This window comes from Sminthopsis crassicaudata, chromosome 3 (assembly GCF_048593235.1).
Source record: "Sminthopsis crassicaudata isolate SCR6 chromosome 3, ASM4859323v1, whole genome shotgun sequence".
Taxonomy (NCBI): Eukaryota; Metazoa; Chordata; class Mammalia; order Dasyuromorphia; family Dasyuridae; genus Sminthopsis; species Sminthopsis crassicaudata.
In genome coordinates, this window is record NC_133619.1 from 112,291,551 (window position 1) to 112,313,211 (window position 21,661).

Consider the following 21,661-nt stretch of genomic DNA (forward strand, 5'->3'; position numbering starts at 1 on the left):
TTTTGGCAGATGGGCTAAATCAGATTGAGGCTAACTGAGGAAGTTCAGACTCTATGGTTAGTTAGAGGGATGTTTATCACAACATGCAAAGACTTTCCCGGGCAAAATGGGTGGATGAGAACAATGTATTCTAACAGTTATGAAGGCAGACGAAAGAGGCACTGTGGAATGCTCAGAGCTTGACTAGACATATAAAAACGCCAGGGTCATCCAATGTATCTTGTGTTGTCTTGACTGGTCTTGACTCTGGATTACAGAAGAGAGAGTAAGGTAGATGACTTCTTGCAAGTCTGTTTCACTTAAATACAATTTCCACATGAAACAAAAGATATCTCTCAGAACATTTGCTTTTAAGTAAGATAAAAACATATATATCTCTAGAACTATAGAACTATTCAGGGACTATGGTTGTACTATAAATATTATAGCACTAACATGTAGTTTCATTGGCGTAAAAAACCTTCCAAGTGAGGAAATTTATATTACCAAGACACACTGACTCCTCTGCAACTTATAGGGTAAAGTTAAGTCACTTGTTCAATGTCACTCAGTATCATTAACAAGGTTTGAACCCATATCCTCCTCACTTTAAGGCCAGTTTTCTATATACCATGCCATCTCTGATTCCTATTATACATAGATTATTCCCAGAAATATTTCTTTGATGTATTTACACAGAGAAATTTATCTCAAGATAAAAAATGCTGAAATCTCTTTCTTGCACATAAATATTTGAAAAGTTCCACTGTGCAAGGCAACAAATAAAACAAAAAAAAAAGTGTTTCAGATAAAACATTTAGCCATATAAAGAATTGGGATAGCTTACACAAACTTAAAAATAAAAGAAAAAATGGGCTGAATATAAGGAACAAAGTATATAACAACCAATAAGCATTAACATTTATTAAACATTTACTATGAGTTAGGCCCTATGCTAGACATGAGAGATGCAAAAATGCAAAAAAAAATTGCTTTCAACGAACTTTATCAAAAAATGCCTTCATGCAATCCTCACATTTTATAAATTTAATGTGAGCCGAGAGAGATGAACTGTCTCATCCAAGGTTATACCAATGTAAGTGAAAGTTGTGATTCAATCACAAGTATTCAAAAATGAGATCTTTTGAATATACACAAAATATAATATAGTAGTTATTCATTTAATAATAAACTTCATGGCTGTGCCTGTTTGCTCAATAGATAAATATTTGGCTATAACTGTAGGCAAAAAAGAGCCTTTAATAGCAGCCATCTAATCAAATGTTCATGTAGGATACATGGCTAATGTGGCCTCTTTCAATTCTTAGATTCTATAATTTTTAGTTTATTTGTTATTTGAATCACATTACATACTAAATTAACCCATCATAAATCAGGCTGCTTGGAGTAATTATTTAAACACTCTGTGACCCAAACCTTCATAGCCAATCTATTTTCTTAAGACAGATATACAAAACCTGAATAAATCCAGTGATTAAAATATTTAAGACAAAAGAAAAAAGAAAGAAGTAAATATTCATGGTCCTTGTATAAATAGTCTAATTTAATTATAAATTATAAATATATAAATTAGTCTAATTTAATTTCAATCCTTCCCATTCGCCAACACAGGGAAATCAGAGTTACTACAAAATACTCAGGCTACCTGGTAAAGAATGAAAGCTTTCATTAGATTTTACCATACCCATAAGCTAAAGTCTTATACCTCTTCTTTTCTTTGCCAAATAATGTTTTTTCTTCTTCCCCCTTAATTTAAATACTATATTTGAAGCTACTATATAAACATCATCCTCTTGAAAACTCTCTCCTCTCTGCATTTTTGTGACATTCCTTACTTATGGCTGTCTCCACCCACCTGCTGGACCACTTTTTTCTTATCTCTTTTGGTGGCACATCATTGATATCACAATCCATAACTGTTAGTGGTTCCCAAGGTTCTATCCTAGACTTTCAGTTTCTATTTCATCTGATTCCTTTTCTTCACTCACACAGCTTTCACCTTGGTTCAGAAATTTATCACCTTTCCTCCAGTTTATTGCAATGGCTTCCTAATTGACCTTCTTCAAAGTTTCTCCACTCTACTCAAAACAACTTAAAAAACCACCACCAATAACAACAAAGATCCCTGACCTCAGCCTTCTTATTTTGTGTTGAATCACTGGAATACATGAAATAGCCATATGCTCATTGTTACTTCAGTTTATAGAGTTCCTGTCTTATTTTTCACATCATTTCTTTCTAAAAGCAATTAATCCTTTCTTCTTTTTGCTTCTTTAAAGTAACTGCACAGTTCAATTTGTGATTCAGAAGGCTCAAAAGAAATATAAACAAAGGGTATAAAAGCAGTGTTTCTCTAATGACTGCACAAATGTATCTAGCTTTTCAAAAAAAATAGAAACATGTTATTTTCTTTGCTTATAATAAAATGTTTGTTTTGGGTGAGGACATCTTTTCAAATAAACAATAAGAAATTATTTTCACTTGAGCTCCAGCAAATGGATTCATATTCTAAATTATAGGTAAATAATAGAATTTAGCATTACACTCGGAAAATTCAAAAAAAGAAAAGATTAAGAAAACCCTGTGCACTATTCCTGTTGGTTTATTATATGGAAAGCTCATTTAACCTTTTCGCAAGAGTGAGTATAAGTAAGGATATTACTTTTCATGGAGGAAATCTGTAAGGAATAATTAGTAAAATCATTGCTTAACACATATAATACTTAAGAATTGTGCAGTTCATTTAAATGTATTTTATAGTATAATTTATGTCTGCAATGTCCTTTACAATGATGTTTATTAGGTCTAATATGGTGAGTCAGTTTCATTTCAAAAAATTCAGTTTATACCAAATTCTTTACTTTAGAGAACTTAGAACAACCTAATTATTTTCTGTTTTATTTTTCCTGGATATAAAAATGAATTATATATTTTCTTTCAGGAGAAATCTGGTCCAAATAATTAGGACTAAATATTTATTAAGAACTATTAGATTATCTAATCAAAAATAATCCTAAAACCTTATTGTAAAAAACACGGAAGGGTATGGAGAGCATCTAGGGTAAGACAACTTAGCCATAATGAAAGGAAAGAACTAGGTAACCTCAAAGTGTAACATTCTCTCAACTTGCTGACACTGTTCCCCACCTCAAGACTATCAGGCAAGCAGGCAATCTAAGAAGAAAAGTAGTCTATAAGTGTTTGCCTTTGAGATTTTATTTCATTATATCACAAATACAGAGCAATAGCAAAGGACCAGTCTTTCCTACTAGAAAATATATCAGAAAATAATACAGTAGTCCTGAGACAATAAGGATTGTAATGTTAGATATGGTTTTCTCTGTAGAGATAGTAGTAGGGAATAGTCAGGAACAACTAACTTGGTTCAAATCTTGCCTTTGAAACTTAATACTTATAGTAGTCTAACCTCTATATATCCCAGACAATTCCAGGATTTCTCTACTAGACTTTAATTAGACTAAAGCAGCAGGGATGATAGTAAGTATAATTACAAAGGTCCTTTGCCTCTCCTAGACATTCAGTAATAGCAGGAGGTAGGAGAATTAAGCAATGAAGACATCTAGGTTTTTCCACCTATATCTCTGCTATAGCTTCTTCTGTCTAACTCAAGGAGATCTGAAATAAATTTCTTGATTTCCTTTATAGGACCAACACATAGGAGTAAGTAGTAACTTGTGAACAATTTTTTAAAAAAAAGACCATTTAGTTACTAATTCTCAGTAAGGTTTAACTAAGTCAACTAGAACTGAGACTCACATGTTTTCAAATCTCTCAATGAGATTTAATGGGAATATTCACAGCTGCTGGAGATATGCTCAAAACTCCTGAACAATTTTCTTTTCTCTTTAACTATATCTAGTTGATTAAGCTCTCTTCATCAGCTATCTATATATTCTCAGCATCCCCTTAAAAATATTTCAATTCCTGCAAAGCAAACCAAGTTGCCTACAGGAAAATTGCTTTATATTTCCAAATTTACATAGTTCTCTGAGGATCTAGAAAGACTCCACAGTAACAAGTCTGTTTTCCTGATTGCTTTCTCTAGCTCTTTATATTTTCCCATAGGTGTTCAGACTTTGAATGTTCCCCAAATAAGTAAATCCATGTAAATATTCAGACTTTCTATCTGGGAAATGTGACTTACATTGACCTCTGACAAAAAGTCAAATAAAAATAAGTATATAAATAATGAAAAAGGAAAAGAAAAAATGAGAAAAATAAGAAATGAAGTTTAATTCAACATAGGGTTCTTAAATGTTTACTATTTAAAAGGCATCAATAATACAGAGACCAAAAAATGAAATATCAAATATGATGAAGGAAATTATATTCTCTTGGGCACCATTAGTGATTTCTCAGGAGTTAAGTAACCCCTTTTTTATGTACTTTTAGTCTAAAGGAATGCTGGATTAGGCACCATAAAAATAATGATGTACAATTTTTGAGGGCTAGGACAGATGGTATATCTTTGAAAAATAAATAAATGAATGAATATTCCATAGGAACATGATTGAGACTCAAGGGATTTTCAATCTCCATTATTAGCATGGAGATTTTTTCACCTTAGGAATTCTATATACCCAATAATTAAATCACGCATTCTTCATACAATCTCATATCCTCTTTCAGGAAAGGAAACAATCAAGATGTATTCTTTGTATATTTCTGTATATCTAATACAGTTGCAAACTTGTTGGATGTTTAAGAATACAGATAAAAGGTCTTGAATATAATTACCAGACTTGATCGAAGAAAGAGATGGCACTGGACAGTTATGTCATTGATCCTAAAGCTTCTGGCCTTCTATTCACACACTCACATATACACACACGCATTGACAAGTAACAGATCCCTTATCTGTATAATAATCATTTCATCTAATAAAGTATAAAAGGAACAAAAAGTTTTTCTATACCAACATTGTGACAGTGGATAGAACACTGGGCTTAGAATCAAGAAGACTCATCTTAACAAGTTCAAAGCCCGACTCATATGCTTACTAGCTATATCATGTTACATCATTTAACACTCTTTTGCCTCAGTTTCCTCATCTGTAAAATGAGTTAGAGAAGGAAATGGAAAATCATTCTGGTATCTCCCAAGAAAACCTCAAGTAGGATCACATAAAATCAGACACAATTGAAATAATCGAACAACCATTCTGTATTTAATTCATAACATCAAATAAATTGGGCAATGATGTTAATATAACTAGAAAGTTAGATGAAAATATGTCAATATACTTAATTACTAGTAATTAAGTAAAAGGACATTATTAATTGTCAAGAGTATCCCACATTTCAAAATAGTAATTAAAGAAAAAGGAAATAAAAAGCTAGGTATAAAATGGATAGAGTGTGAAACAATCTGGCCTCAGACTTGACCAGTTATGGTACCTATATTTGCTGCATTTCCTCATCTGCAAAATGGGGACACACTGGAGAAGAAAATGGCAAATCAGTACCTCTGCCAAAAATACCCCAAATAGAGTCACAAAGTGTCAGACATGACTGAAATAATTGAATGATAACAAGAAGTCTAAAAATCAGGAGCAATAGGTTTATGTACTGGTTTTGGATAACTCAGAGGGTCTTCATTTTTTTTTTTTCACTTGTGAAATAATCAAGATAGTCTCAATAATCTGTACTTGATTCTATGACTACCACTAATTTAGATGTCAAAGATGATTTAATGTAAGATATAAAAAAGAAGTTCTAAGAAATGAAATTCTGGCAAAGCAATTTTAAAATTATCATGATGAGAAAGAAAAAAATAAGGTTTAATTCATTGGTATGATTATATCGTAAGCTAATGAATTCATATTTTTAAAATATATACAGAAAGATTGAAATATAATAAAATATGAATATGAAAAAATATCAAGACTAAATATGATGTGAGAAAATCTAAAAGATTGAATCACCTAAGTTTAAAAAAAAATTGCTAAAGGCAACAAAAAAAGTTTTCTCTAAAAGCCATGTTTCGGGAAAGAATAAGAACTGGAAATTATACTACCAGAAGTGTCATAATATTAACAGATGTAGAAGAAGCACTGCAGTCTTATTTTTATCCATTGTTTGTACTAAGGGGAATAGTTTTAAAAACTGAAAATGTAAAAGGAAACTGAAGGTCAAGGTAAGAGAAGAAGTATAAAAGTTTATGTAGGTCCATTTCTGTAGGTGGAAACAGGGCTAAATATAGAATCCCAAGGCACAGACCTTCAGTTGAGCTTTGAGCTGCTTTATATTACTTTAGCAAGTTCTTTAATATTTATTGGCCTCAGTATTCTTATTCATTAAACAGATTACCTCTAAAATTCTTTCCAATTCAAGATATTTTACCTCATGATCCCAAATAAAGTCAGGTTTCTAGGTCTCCAGAAATTATTCCCCAAAACCTAGAAAGATATTGGGATTAAAGGGAATGCCAGAAAGAACCATAAAGAACAAGAAAGGAAAATACAACATGAAGATAGGCAAATGATTGTATTTAAAAAGGGATGAATTGGTAAAATATAGTATATTATGTATATACAGAATTGGTCTGTAGATCAATGAATTAATTCTAAGCATGATCTTAGAAGAGAGTGATTACTTAGTTTTTAAGCACTTAAAGGAGAAGTGTTCATTTGGAGCCAGCATAGATACTGAACAAAGGAGAAAATTTTCCAAACTACACCGATTTCTTTTGTCCTTCCTTTTAAAAATGTGTTATTAGATTTTGTAGATTGCTATAGACCTAGCATACCTAACTTTTTCAGTTATTCAAGATGCTCCATATATCTGAAGAAATTTCATAAATTCAATGTTAAGTTATAAGCAGCTCCCTAAAAGACATAGAGGATAAGCTATAAGTTCAGAGTCACAGAACTGAAAAATATCTAAAAGGAAGTTTGAACCCAAATATTCTGATGGTTAAGGACAAAATATTATCTTCATTTTGCCATATTGTTTTATTAGAATTAGTGTATGAGACAGAAAAAATATAATCTGTATAATAAATTGATTCAGTGGAATATATATATATATATATATATATGTATATAATATATATATATATACAAAAAATGTAGATTAACAAATTTTTAGAAAGCAGTTTCTATTGGCATATCTCAGAGATCCATAGTTAACCCTTTTTCATTAAACATTTTTATTTTTTTTTAAATGAAAAATTACCACTCATGCTTAAAAAACATGTGACAGACACACAATTAGCAAAGTCTCTTACAAATAGTAGTCATTCAATTAAGATTTGTTTATAAGTGAATTAAAAGGGATGTCTAATAATAGAAAAGAAATAATTTGGACTTTATATATCTTAAAATTATAATCTGAATCTATCATGGATTTTTTTTATGAAGAAAGTCATGATTTTTTAATCATCTGTTTACTTATTGATTGGAGGAGACTACTTAACAATAATTTGTATTCAGTTAATCTCTTTAGAAGCTCAGTGCATGCTACATAGCTATTTAATAAATATTTATTGATTAACTGATAGCTTATATATTCAGTAATAGAAGGTTGTAGGGATACAAATACTGAGAATGAAGCAATACATATTTGTGTATTTACACTCCTTGTAGCATGTAGTATGTAGAATATAGAATGTAGAAAAGTCTTATACTTTCTGGTGACTAGAAAATCAATGGAAACCAACAATGTGACTGACATTCTTTTGTCTTTCCTTTTTAAAATGTATTATTAGATTTTTGTTAAATTTCTATAGACATAGCATACTTCGATTTTTTTTCAAATTTTTTTTAAGATGGCCTAGATATCTGAAAAAGATTCATGATTATTTTTGCAATGTAGAGAACTAATAAAGTAAAAATACTTCACTTTTCAGTTGCATAGTTATAGTGTCTGATGCAAAGAAGCAAAATGTAACTGTCTACTTCATTAAATTATGCCTAGAATATTATGTTCATCTCTAGAACAGTATTTTAAAATATATTAATCAACTGATTCTCAGAAGAAAAACAATTGATCTTTTGAAACATTATTCTTTGTTTTCCCCTACCACAAATAGTCATAAAAGGAAAGATTAAATTCAGTGAAAAAAATAAGATATGATAGATGTCTTTAAATATTTGAAGGAATGTTATCCAAAGATGGCTTAGATATTCTCCAGTGGATAGAATAAGTGAAGATTAGAGAAAAACAGATTTATTAGTAGATTTATTATCAGGGAAGGAACTTTTTTAGAGCTATCTAATAATTGAACTGGTAATTTCATTGTGGTAATGAAATTATACTATGGGAAAGTAGCAATACTTTATTTGGACTGAGAATAGGATTTATCTCTTTGCTGTTATTTACTATGCCATCATAGGTTGTTTACTTGAACTATGAACTTCCTCATGTATAAAGGTGTGTAATAAAATATCCCACAAAAGGTTGTAATGAGATTCAAAGAATACATTAGTTATAAAAATATATTTAATATTTAAAAGTATTTTAACACATTATTATTAATGAAAATTCCATAACTGGGCAAATTTAAATATGATAATCTCTCAGAGGTAATTTCAACAGGGGGTAGAGATTGGATTAAATAATTTTTTTAAAGTTGCTTCAAATTTCTAAGTTTCTATGATTATATAATAAGAGATAATATAAAATAATCATAATAATTATTTAATTTTAGCATTGTTTATGTAATTTTGAATCATTTTTTAAAACTGAATAATCTATTTTTCACAATTTTTAAAATTAATTTGTATCTTCTCTCTTTCTGTGAGGTCTATCATTTTTTTTTACAAAGAAAACAAATTAATTTCTTATTGACCAGAAAAATTCTTCTAAATCCATATTTGTTTGTTTTGTTCCCAATCATCTGCTGGAGTGAGTGGTGATGCAGTTCAAAATATAAGATTGAGCAACCTTTGATTCAGAAACACCCAGATTCCGGTCACACTTTTGATATACACTGGCTATATGACTCTTGTCATTTAAATTAAAATAGATTAAATTAAAAGAAATTAAATTAAAATAAAAGAGAAGAGACCTATGCAACTTTTGAATAATATAGTTGCAGAACATGTTTAAAAATAGTATTGATCTATTATCCAACAATCAATTCTGATGGACGTGAATCTTTCCAACAATGAAATGATTGATGCGAGTTCCAATGATCTTGTGATGAAGAGAGTCATCTACAACCAGAGAGAGGGATATAGGAACTGAGTATGGGAACTGAGTGTGGATTACAACATAACATTGTCACTCTTATTGTTGTTGTTTGCTTGCATTTTGTTCTCTTACTCATTTACTTTACTTTTTATCTGATTTTTCTTATGCAGCAAGAGAATTGCATAAATAGGTTTATACATATTGAATTTTATATATATATATATATATATATATTTATACATGTTTAACATATGTTGGATTGCCTGCCATTTATGGGAGGGAGCTGGGGGAAGGAGGAAAAAAAAAATTGAAACACAAGGCTATGTAAGAGTCAATGTTGTCAAATTATCCAAGCATATATTTTGTAAATAAAAACTTTTATTAAAAATAGTATTGATCAATTTAACTGTCAGAACAGTTTTATGAAATATGTCCTTCCTTCCTAATCTTCCAACCTGTCCCAAAAGGTATAGAATGATTTAATGAGCTGAAAAAACAAAGAAACAAAAAGTAAGGTATGATATATTTCTTCAAATATTTGAAAGAATGTGTCTACAAAGAAGTTTTTAGACATTTCTCCAATGGTAAGAACCACCACCACCAACAACAACAAAAAATAGGTGAAAATGATTGAACAGAATTTTAAGGCCTGAAGAGATATTAAAAATTATTTAGTCCATCCTCTGCTTCATGTTGAATTTCCTCCATTATATGTATCTGCACTAATAGAAAGATTTTTCTGAACGAAAGTTCCCTTTGCCAATGAAATCTTATATCCAATTAAACTAAAACAACAACAACAAAAAAGAAAAAATAGAGAAAAGCAAAGAAAAACAAAATAGTTGTTAATTTGCATTTATTCATATATTATATCTTGATGTTTTTTGATGTTTCTAATAAACATGTCTTTAATTTCCAGATTTCCAATTATTAAAATACAAGAGAAAAATGTACAACATATTGAATATTTTTTAAAACCCACAAACTTTAAAAATGCTTAATATTATATCAAATACAAGTCATCAAAAAATGTTTATCCATGAATTTAATTTTGAAAAATCTTAAACAGAAAAACAATAACTTATTATTCAAATTCTGTTCTAATCTCTATTGCTCAGTTGGGGATGAGGAATATGAGAATAAAAGAACACAATGGGTAAGGAAGAAGAAAACTAAGGGATTAAGGAATAAGTGTCTTTTCTCTTTGCTTATCAACTTTCATTTCAATAAATTCCACTTCATACAAAACACATAGGTATATTTATACACACACAAACATGTGTGTGTATGTGTGTGTATGTGTTGCATATGTAATTAGAAACTTTTCTGAGAAGTATCAGGGAAGATGAAAAAATGAAGATGAATACCTGATAGGTTAGTAGCATGATAAGATATAAATATATTCAATAATTATAAACTATTCTGTGAAAATAAAGAATATTAGAAAATATTTATGTACTATAAAATATGATTAGAATTTGGCAATATCACACAGCAAACTGTACTCAAATACTTGGATAGAACTGTGGCTTCATCAATTTCAATACTCAGCCCAAGAATCCAATTTCTGGTTTATTAGGAAAGTTTATTAGGTAAGGCACAGTGCTAGCTTTCTAAACAGCCCTGGTGACTATAAGAAATGACAAATATGTTTTAAAATAAATCTTCGGAAGAAAAACACATAAATAAAGCTTATGTTCTTTTTTCACAAAGGGCTGAAAATAGTCATGAAGAGCAAGTGAGCTACCTATAAGATTTCTTAGTGTTGCCTGACTTGGAAAGGACGACTTTAGAAAGCGAACACTAATTCAAAAAAATCTTTATTTTTCCACTAATAGCACAATAGATTTTTCCACAGATACTGCTTTATGGAGAGGTCCAGAGCCCCAATATCAGCAATTTTAAAATTGCTTCCATCTCTAAGGTGAGGATTGTAAATGCTATATGCCATAAGGTGACACACAACAGAAATTGAAGTCAAAAGTCATAGGGGAAAGTAAAAAAAAAAAAAAATTTAGAATGGACAAAAGTTTAAATCCAAGGAGCTCTTTGCTCTCATCTTGAAATATTTTATCCAATGCTCCATTGCCTCACAGGCCATAGAGTAATGCAGGATCCATCTGTCTTTGCTTGGTACTATAATATAGTTAGATAAGTAGGTAAACAGAAAAATATGGATAGAATGGGAGTAAAACTCAGGCTTGAATCCTGGACAGAAATAATAGGGTGCATCATGATCTTTGAATTATATAAGAGAGGATTTCACCATGGGACTAAAATTGGACTAAATGACTTTTAAGATCTCTTTAAACTCTAGTCTATGATTATGTAATATGAGACATTATGAAATGACCATAATCATCAAACATGTAAGAAGATTCAAATATGATTTCCTCAGATTTCATTGGGGAAGTGAATATCTGATGAAAATTTCTGCTTTCTCTGCAATTTATGGTATTAGAAAATATTTAGGCTCTGAGAAATAACATGATTTGCTCAAAATCACAGACCCAGTATTTGTATGAAACAGATTTTTAAACTCTGAAATTGGCTTTATCCATTGTGAGATATTGTCCTTGTCTGTCTTCATTTATATATCTATAGATGAATTGTCAGATAGAGAGATGACAGATAAAAAAGGAAGATAGCTATGTACTCATATAATGTCAGGACAACATAGCTATTTTTTTCAAAACTAAATTCATTCTTGAATACAAGTACATAAGTCAAGAACAATTCTTAATACTGATTTCATTTATTTACAAAAATTCTACTCATTACACCACTTTGGATATATTAATGGCATCTTCATAATGATTTTTATGAGACAAATAAAATATAGCCACCATAGGGGAAATTATACACAAACACAGGTACCTATGCATACATGTTTGTATATATGCACGTGTACTGTGCAGCATAATCTGTTTATATATGCATGTGGATATGCATATACACAAACACATACACACACAAACATATGCTTGGATATACAAACATATATTTCTGAAGCATCAAGTCAAAATGAACAAAAAATTAAGGAAGAAAACAAATTTCATAAAAAATAATCCTCCATGGTAATAATTTCCCTATATTGTCTCTAACTCAAATCAAAGGAATATTGGCTAATTTCTCTAGAGTATTTTAATTCTTGCACTGAAGAATTGGTAGACTTAGGAGTAAGGGGATGCTAGCACATATTCATCTGTGTTTGTGTGTGTGTGTGTGTGTGTGTGTGTGTGTGTGTATGTGTATGAGTGTGTTTACTTTCAAATAAATTGTATTGAACACCTACTAAATTCAAAGTATTATCTCAGATGCCTTTGCATAGAGTTTTATTAAGCAAAGCACTCTTCCTGACTTCAAAGGCTTTCAATCTTAACAGTGACACATTTTTTTAAAGAAGAATTATAATGATTAATTTAGTTTTAGTGCTCTAAATGAGAAATGATTGTCCAATTATAAACTAGTGGGCATCCTTCTGGTGGGACTAAATCATAGTAATCTTCACATTTTCACTGTAAATGAATCAGAAGAACAAAAGGAATTTGCAGCTAATATGGTTCTCCTTAGAAAGGAATTGAGTTGGCTCAGCTGGTTTTAATTATAAAGTGAAAGGCAACAAGAAATATATAATGGGTTTTGGTCCTTTTGTGGTATACATGGGAAGCATTTGTAAAAAGAACATCAGAAAATAATTGTATCATATGGATAAATATGCATATATATAATACACATTTACATATGCATAGATAATATGCATATTTACATTTAGAGTACATATGTATATGTGTACATGCATACATATATTCATATACAGGTTTATAGTCTAAACCAATTGTCTTTGGCACATGAGATATTTACTTATTTTTATTAACATTTTATGCTACTATACAACATAAATCCCTCAAGAATAAGAATTATTTTGTTTTTATCTTTGTATCTCTAGTACCTGGCACAATAAGCCTGTCCTATCATGGTAACTAAATAACTGCTTGAAGAAATGAATTGGTTTTAATTTCCTAAAATAATAGATATAATAACTGGATGTGAGTTTTCTGTGTTGTCTATAGGACTTGAACTTTAACCTTTTGATCTGAACCATTTCCTCCCAATAGTTTTTATTATCTTTTCTACGCCACTAAATACTTCAGATGGTTTTGTTGAAATCTTCCTAAAATGTCTCTATTTTGTCCTCAACCACAACAGATATTATAATACTCAAGGTCTCAAATAGCAAATATTATTGTGTTATCATCTGCTATGATCTAAATTTCTATTAATATAGTCGAAAAAGATTAACTATTTTGTCAATGAAATCATGATGCTGATTCACTTAAAATTAATATTTATTTGAAACTTGCTAGACATATTTCATCTAAACTATTTGCTAGAACACGTCTTCCTCACGTTTTTGATGTTATTTAATCACATCAAATTCTGTTTGCTAGTGCAGGTCTTTCTCATGTTTTGTTGTTTTTATATCCAATTTTTTTCTAAAATTTGGGTCTTGGCAAAGATATTGGAGGGATATTTCCTTCTCTAGTTCATTTTACAGATGAGAAAACTGAGGCAAATAGGCTTAACTGAATTGCTCAGGTGACTGAGTCATTATAGTCAGTAACTACACTGGAGCCAGAAGTGAACTCCAGCAGATGAGTGTTTTTGCCTGTGGGCCTGCTACTTTATCCACTGTGTGTCTATCAGTAATCTGATTTCTAAGTAATAAATAGAAAAGTCATAACTGAACCCATCAAATGAATGAGATCTTTGAGGAAAATAATGTGAAGAAAATAGAATGGGTTGGGAATGATTTTGGAGTAATATTTATTTTCAGAAATTCGTAGCAACAATTGGAATAAGTAAAGAAAATGGGGAGGAGTATCAGGACATAGAGGAAGAATATTTTAAAATATGACCATATTACCACAAAAGGGGAAGAGAGATGACAGAAGGTAATAGTCTAAAGTATACTGTCTATTAAGGTTACTGAATTTAGCATTTAAAAATTAGCTTTCAAGGAGAAGTATCAATATCATGAGAAATCAGATTTCAGAGAGCTAGGAATTGAGAGGAAAATTAGGACATAGATGGTTTATATAAATCATTAGCCTGCATAGAAGAGTCTGACAAGGTCAAAGACATTTGTTTTTGTTTGTTTTGTTTGTTTGTTTGTTTGCTTTTCTAAAGATAAAAAGAGCACAAAAAAGAAAGTCTACAGTTTTACATTTTGAAAGATGATAAAATTGATCCATAAGGGTTCTGAGCAAATAAATGAGTACATACTCATCCCAATACACCATTCATAAATTAAACACTAGTGAGAATAATTATCATATTAAACACTGGATATCTATGCTTCTATAGAATACACATATTTGAATGTTCAAAAAATAGTAGTTACTGTTTGGTAACCTGCTTAACAAGTCAGGCAGCTGCATGGAAAACATTTTTATTATTGGGCAAATTATTCCAATCTAGAGCAGAAGGGACCATTCTCCCCTCGGTGTGAAGACATATTATTCTTTAGCTCAGCAAGGCAGAACTTGCTAATTGTATTAAAACATACATAATTAAACGAATGTGGTTGGACTTCCATATTTCAGCTGATGAAATGCTTGGCTATGTTGATTTTAAATGCTTCATATAATTTTAAAAGTGGAACTCTATCTTGTCTGGGAAGATTGCTAAAATGTAACAACAATAGAATTACAAATTCTGTATCTCAACTTATATTTTGATATTTTAAATTATTTCAGTAATCTGCTTAAAGTATTGGACAGAATGAAACTGAAATAATCTTGAAAGTATACCTAAGAATGCCAATTAGAAGAGCATTATGCTGTTTGAACATAAGGAATATGTCAATAAAAACCTTTCTAGTGTATAATGCTAGTTAAATGTAAAGCTGGTATAAATCAAATTTTCTTCTCTGCTTTGTGTGAAATACTTTGACAAGATTTCTAATTTTAATCCTGGTTGGAAAAATGAAAGTTCTTAAATATCTCATTAAAAAGTCTTAACAAATAAGAATAACAAGTAATAATAATAATAATAATAATAATAATAAAATTATAATTTATATGTCTGTGATAATCACAGGCATGTAAGAATTAAATGTTACACAATGAAAACAGGGGACTGAATTCTATTAACACTATTTATTGAGAATTAATGATATATCCCCTGGAGAAGGACATAGTAAATGGCTCTAGTATGGTTGCCAAAAACAAAAAAACAAAAGGGAAAATGTTGGTGTGATTTGGTGCATAGGATCATGAAAAGTCAGACATAATTAAATGATTGAAAACAATCATATATTCATAGCTTAAAAGGAACATGGAAAACCGAATAAATTACTGAGAGATTTGTTAGCATCTGAAATGAAAAAGTTACATGTATGTTTGTAAAGACTATACAATGAATGAATGCATGTGTATATATAAACACATAAACACACATGTATCATACATACACATAGGCACTTATATATACAGAGATAGTTGTCTATAAGTACATTGGATCAAATGACAATAAAGCATTCATTATACATTGGTCCTGAAATCATACCATATTGTCATACTACACATATATGCCATTAGATTGGGATTTTATCAATGCAAGAAACTATTGGTACCATGATGCCATCTATTAATACAATCTATTTATGACTGTAAATAAAATATAAATGCAGATCTATGCATTTAAAGCACATAGGACTTACAATATACACAGCATCAAATAGCTAGATATTGATAAAAATAGGATCTTTTCTGAATCCAAACCCAGAATTGCAGCCACTATGAGCTACTGCCTTGACATATATTATATGATGCTTTAATAACAATACTAGCTTATTCACTGAATTGTAGAATAGATTATATCTGCAGTTACAGTCTTCACTATTATGGAAATAAATAGCAAAATTTTCTTACCATTGTGTAGCTATGGGCCACCTTCATGAGTTCAATACATCCCTGAGCATCTGCAAATGCTCGGATCCCTAAACAGTTTGATGGATGTAAAAGCTTCATGAGAAAATGACAGCATACTTCTACTACTTGAGGAAGTTGAAGAAGGCAAGCAGCAGCAAGAAGATTTTCAATAGTATCTTCCTTTAGTTCCAGGCAACCTGAAAATAAATAGACTCATGAAATTCTCTGCCTCTGTCTCTTTCTCTGTCTTTCTGTCTCTTACTTCTAAGTGAGTGAAATTTCATACATTAATTCAATATTGTAAATTAAATTTCATAAGATTGATCAAGGAAAAGGAGTATATAAAACTAAAAATCATAACCATTTATTATAAGAATAGTAGCCACTCCAGTTGTAGCTACTATTTTTTCCATGATTTAAAATTTAAAGAAAGAGTTCATTTCATTTCATTAGGAACTTTTAGCACAAGTTTATGGAACTTCAGATCATTTAACTATATATAAGCTTAAACATGAAGCTTAGTATAATTTATTTTACTTTATTTGAATTGAAAGTTTGGGAGTGCTTTCCACTGGGAAATCAAAATACCCTCTCTTCTTTGGATTATGGCTTCCAAATCTCAAATTTTTATCCTAATAATTCCCTTTCAAAACTCTTGCTTTCCACAATACAATCCATATCACCAAAATAACAAAGTAACCCAAACTCTTTTATCAATGAATATTTATTTGGAATAGTTAACAGAGTATTTCTTAAAGATTGCAAAGATAGAGGTTCAGCAGAATAAACCAGGATTTGGATTCTTATACTCATCCATAATTAAAAAACTAAAACTGATCTCCTAAAATAATCAAAGCATACAAAAAATGGAAACAAATGGCTACAGACAGACTTTCTAACTCAAAATATTGGAGAAAATATAAATATACAAATAAATATAGAAGCAATTAATAAGACAAATACATAAGAATTATTTTTAAAAAGTTTATAGGGGTTCAAAAAAGAGAGCAATAAGGATTCAGTTATTGACACTACCAAATATCCTTTTGATGTTATAACTAATATGATTCCTTAATGGACCAAAACTACAGTAGTTTGAGACACATTGTTTCTACAATAGGAAGGTCATTCCTATTGCATATTCTCTATATAGAAAAACAATTACACAATACAATCAACAATATTTTTATAAAGTAAAGAAAGATAAGTTTTATAATAAGTGGTTCATCAAAATTTAGTGAGAGGATATAGCATAATGAGAAGGCACAGTCAATATAACTCACCAAACATCAATCAAGTTCCTTTTATGAAAATAAGTATTTTACTAGGCTGTAGAAAAAGAAAACCAAAGACTAACTAGCCTCTAACTGTCAAAATATTATGGTGTGTCAGTATGAAGGTACCCTTAACAGTAATTAGGAATTTAGGAAGTGAAGAGGAAAGATAATGAGTTCAGTTTAGGTCATGTTGAATTCAAGATGTCTATTGATCATCCCGTTTCAGATTTCCAATTTGTGACCTAAATATATGAAACTGTAAATTGAGTGAAAGGTAAGAGATGACAAAGCAGATCTGAGAATCATCACCATAAAGATGGTAATTGAATCAATGGGAGTTGATTGTATCACCACTGGAAAAAAAAAAAAAAAAAAAAAAAAGAATTGAAAGAGAAGAAAGAAGAGGGAATCCTGGGGGAAACAAATTGATGATTTCAATGAAACCCAAAAAAGGAGAGTAGGATGGAGAAGACAGATAATAGAAGAATCAGTAGAGATTATTATCATAGAAATATATTAAGAAGAGAACATCAAGGAAGAAGGTTCATTAAATTGATGAGAAGAAAAAATATACCTTTATTTTCACTAGCATCAAAGTAAAATTTAGTTGTTTTTTCCTTCTTTCTTTTTTTTTTTTTTTTCTGAGTGTCAGTTTTTAGAGAAAGCAAGAAGGATGAGAGGACTTAGGAAAGGTAGCAGATGGGCAATAGCTGAATAGCTGAGCACTGAATGACATTACTTCTTTTTTTTTTAATTTTTATTTACCATGTATGCATGGATAATTTTACAACATTGACAGTTGTCAAACCTTTTGTTCCAATTTTTCCCCTCTCTCCCCCCACCAGATGGCAGGTTGACCAATATATGTTAAATATGTTAAAGTATAAATTAAATACAATATATGTATACATGACATTACTTCTAATGAAGTGTGACTTGTTTGCAGAATATGTGTTTCCTTAGAATAATATTTGCCCTATAATTGACAGAAAAACTAGGGGGGCAACTAGATGGCACAGTGGATAGAGCACCAGCCCTGAAGTCAGGAGGACCTGAGTTCAAATCTAGCATCAGAAAATTAATACTTCTTAGCTATGTGATCCTGGGCAAGTCGTTTTAACCCTCAACAGAAAAAAAGAAAAATTAAATTTTACTGTGATGATAGTGAAAATAAATTATTTTTTCTTCTCATCAATTTCCTGGAACCCCTAAAATCTATTTACATAAGGGTCTGTGAGTCTGAGGTTAAGGAATTTTGCTTTAGACATTTTGTAATTATATCTACTCTTGTTTTAAGTGTCAGCACAGAAACCTTGCTTGGTCTTTGTTTTTTCCGCTGATTACTCTTTTCAAATAAGAATGATGAGAGTTAGTAAAGGGGAAACCCCTTTTGGTTTGATGCAAGGATAGTCTAGTGACAGCGCTGAGTCTCCTGTAAAGGAATTTACAGGCCCGAAAACTTAGATTGATAAAAAAAGGTTTATTGTAGGAGTTTGGAAGTAAGTGTAAAGGTAGATGCCAGGGCCAGAGGTGGTCGCCGGCCAGTCAGGAACCCTTACATGGCCGGAAGGATACCATCTTTGGCTTCTGCAAAGAGAAGACTTCCAGGTTTCCCCTTTTTATAATCTTGAAGGTGGGTGGAGTCCCAGGCTCCTGGCTTGTTTTGGCCAGGGTTAGCATTGTTTAGAATTCAATGGGTTTTTAGATAAGCAAGAAGCTGTTTGTGGGGGTTGGGGAAACCTGAGCAGATAGTGGAAGAGTGGGAAAGCCCAAGTTAACTCAGATCCAGTGGGGGCTGGGAAAGCCCAGATATCATTGGAATTCAAAAAAGGGTGCTTTTTGACCAAGATTTGTGAATCAAAGATCCTAACTTCTTCAGCCATGGTGGGGTTGGGAATCAGAAAGGAATCATAAAGGGATCTCAACCCCCATCAAGAACATATAGGAAATAATATTTCAAAGCATAGCTGGATCTCCCTTAAATGCCCATGTTTTGTTTGTTTTGTTATCCTACATGAGAAACTTGAGATGTGAAAGAATGATAGGTACTCCTGACTTCTAAAATGTTTTAGAATTCTAACTCACTTTACCTAATTTGGTCTGACAAGAGCAAATTCTTTTCTTATAATGTAATACTTACCCCTCTGAGCTGTGAAAATATTTATATGATTAGTGAGAGAAACTGTCAACTTTTAGAAATATATTTTTCTGTCAGTTTTTTTCTTAAAATATGTTATATATGTGTGTACTCATACACATGTATATGCACACAGAATATGTATGTGCAAATACACATATATACATACCCATATGGTATTACTTTTAAAAATCCTTTTAAATAGTCTACCTTTTCACAATGCCTCTTGTTGTCCTAATAGACTTTAAGATTTATGTTGACAACTTCCCCTGGGAACTTTTAGCAAACCCAGTGCAAATTATACCTTCCCTTAGCCATTTATTGTTTCTATGATCTCATGCAGAACTATAAATTCTGGGCAATCCTTGATCTTTCCTTTCTTTCCTCTTCTCCCCTTAACTGATCAGATGTCAATATATTATTGTACTTTGCCCTTCCTTGTCCACTATGTCCTATCCTTTCATTCCTTTAGGGCATTCATGCCTTTCCTCTTGTCACCTGAAGTTACTTGCTCAACTGTTCAAGCATATATGAATGTAAATGAGCAAATTCCTATCATCACTGTAACACATTCAGTAGTTGTTCCTGCCTCTTGCTGGTAAGACCTATATGGAAATGCAAATTGCTATTAACTTCTGATCTTTTACTTTTTTTTTTCTCTTTCCTCTTATGAAAATTAAACTTTTGATTTTTTTTTTCTTTACACAATCCTCTTTACTTTCAGACAGGTAAGAAAAGGATGAAGGAAAATAAGGTAATAATAGTATTTAGTGAATGTTTTTTACTTGAGTTGTAATCCAAATGCAATCCAAAATGCCTGGATTGTACTTGCAATATTTTATGTAACTTTCCCTTAGGTAATTGGCAAACTTCCTTTAAAATCCAACCTCTTCATGAAAGGAACAAGAGGGTTTGACTAAATCTTGAATAAAAGAAATAAGGATATAAAAATGCTCTTAACCTAAGATTGTATTGACAGTAGCAGTTCTATCCCAGAACCCAGCAAGGAGAAAAGTTAGGATGATTGAAAATTTAAGCTAGAGCCTGGGAATAAGGCACTTCAACTAAGAATTTTGCTCTCTCCCTGCAACTTTTGCGTGTTATTTTAACTAAAGTAAATTGGAATTAATTTATATTAAATAATGGGCACTGGGCAGCTGAAACAGCTAAAATTTTGGAGTTTAAAGGCCTAGGTTGGAGTCTTCATTCTGATATTTACTAGTTGTGTAGCCTTGAGACAAAATTCTCCAAACAGGAATTTTATTCTCTTTAAAATGGGAGTAAATTATCTGGTTGTTGCTGTGAGGAAAATATTTTATAAACTTAAAAGAACTATATAAATGTGACCAATTATATTTCATTGTGACTTTTTAAGTTTACTTCTTTCTAGAACTGCAGGGTTTTGGCATTGGGAGCATGGACTTCTTTTCTGAAGAGTGGGAGTAATATTCAGCTATTGAATTGGTCTCAAAGAAAACTATCTTGCAAACTTTGAATTGAATAAATTATTTCCACTCTAATCATTCATTTTATGAGAAGAAAGAAAATAGAGAAAAAGCAAGGGAGATTCTTCATTTATTTATTCTCAACAACTTACCATCAGTATCCCAGTGCTGCCTTCATCAATTTTTTGATTAGAAATTAGATTAGATTAGATTATGCTAAATACTGGTTCTATTTATTCAGCTAAAAAAGAAAGATAGCCCCCTTTTAAAAGGGACTTACATGTAAATGAAAGAATACAACATATAAAAGGAAGCTGAAAAGGGTGGCAGGTTGGTACCCAGGAAGGTAGATTAGGTTCAAGGAAGGAACTCACATATCTGAGGAGGAGGTGCATCTTTAGTGTGAAACCACATGTAAACAGAAAGTCTGTGCACAGCAAAAGACAAAACTATTACAAATTAAATAAAATTTTAAATTATTCTGAGCATTTTAATTTAGATATCTCAGGGCTTATTTTGGCAGCATATATACTAATGATATCATCTCAAATTGATGTTCATTCATATTTGACTTTGTGATCCCATTTGGTGTTTTCTTGGTGATGATACTGGAATAGTTTGTGTTTTCTTTCTTAAGCTCATTTTACAGAAAAGGAACTGAGACAAATAGTTTAATGACTTTTCCCGAGTCGTAACCTAGTCACTCTGAGAC

General features: G+C 30.9%; 1 protein-coding gene across 1 annotated transcript in view; it reads right to left on the reverse strand.

Moving 5' to 3' along the window:
- KLHL1 (kelch like family member 1) overlaps positions 1-21,661 on the reverse strand; it is a 605,136-nt gene that overhangs the window by 325,060 nt on the left and 258,415 nt on the right. The window contains exon 4 of the mRNA XM_074299230.1: positions 16,091-16,287. Within this exon, the coding sequence (XP_074155331.1) occupies positions 16,091-16,287 (197 nt within the window). The remainder of the gene's footprint in view (positions 1-16,090; positions 16,288-21,661) is intronic.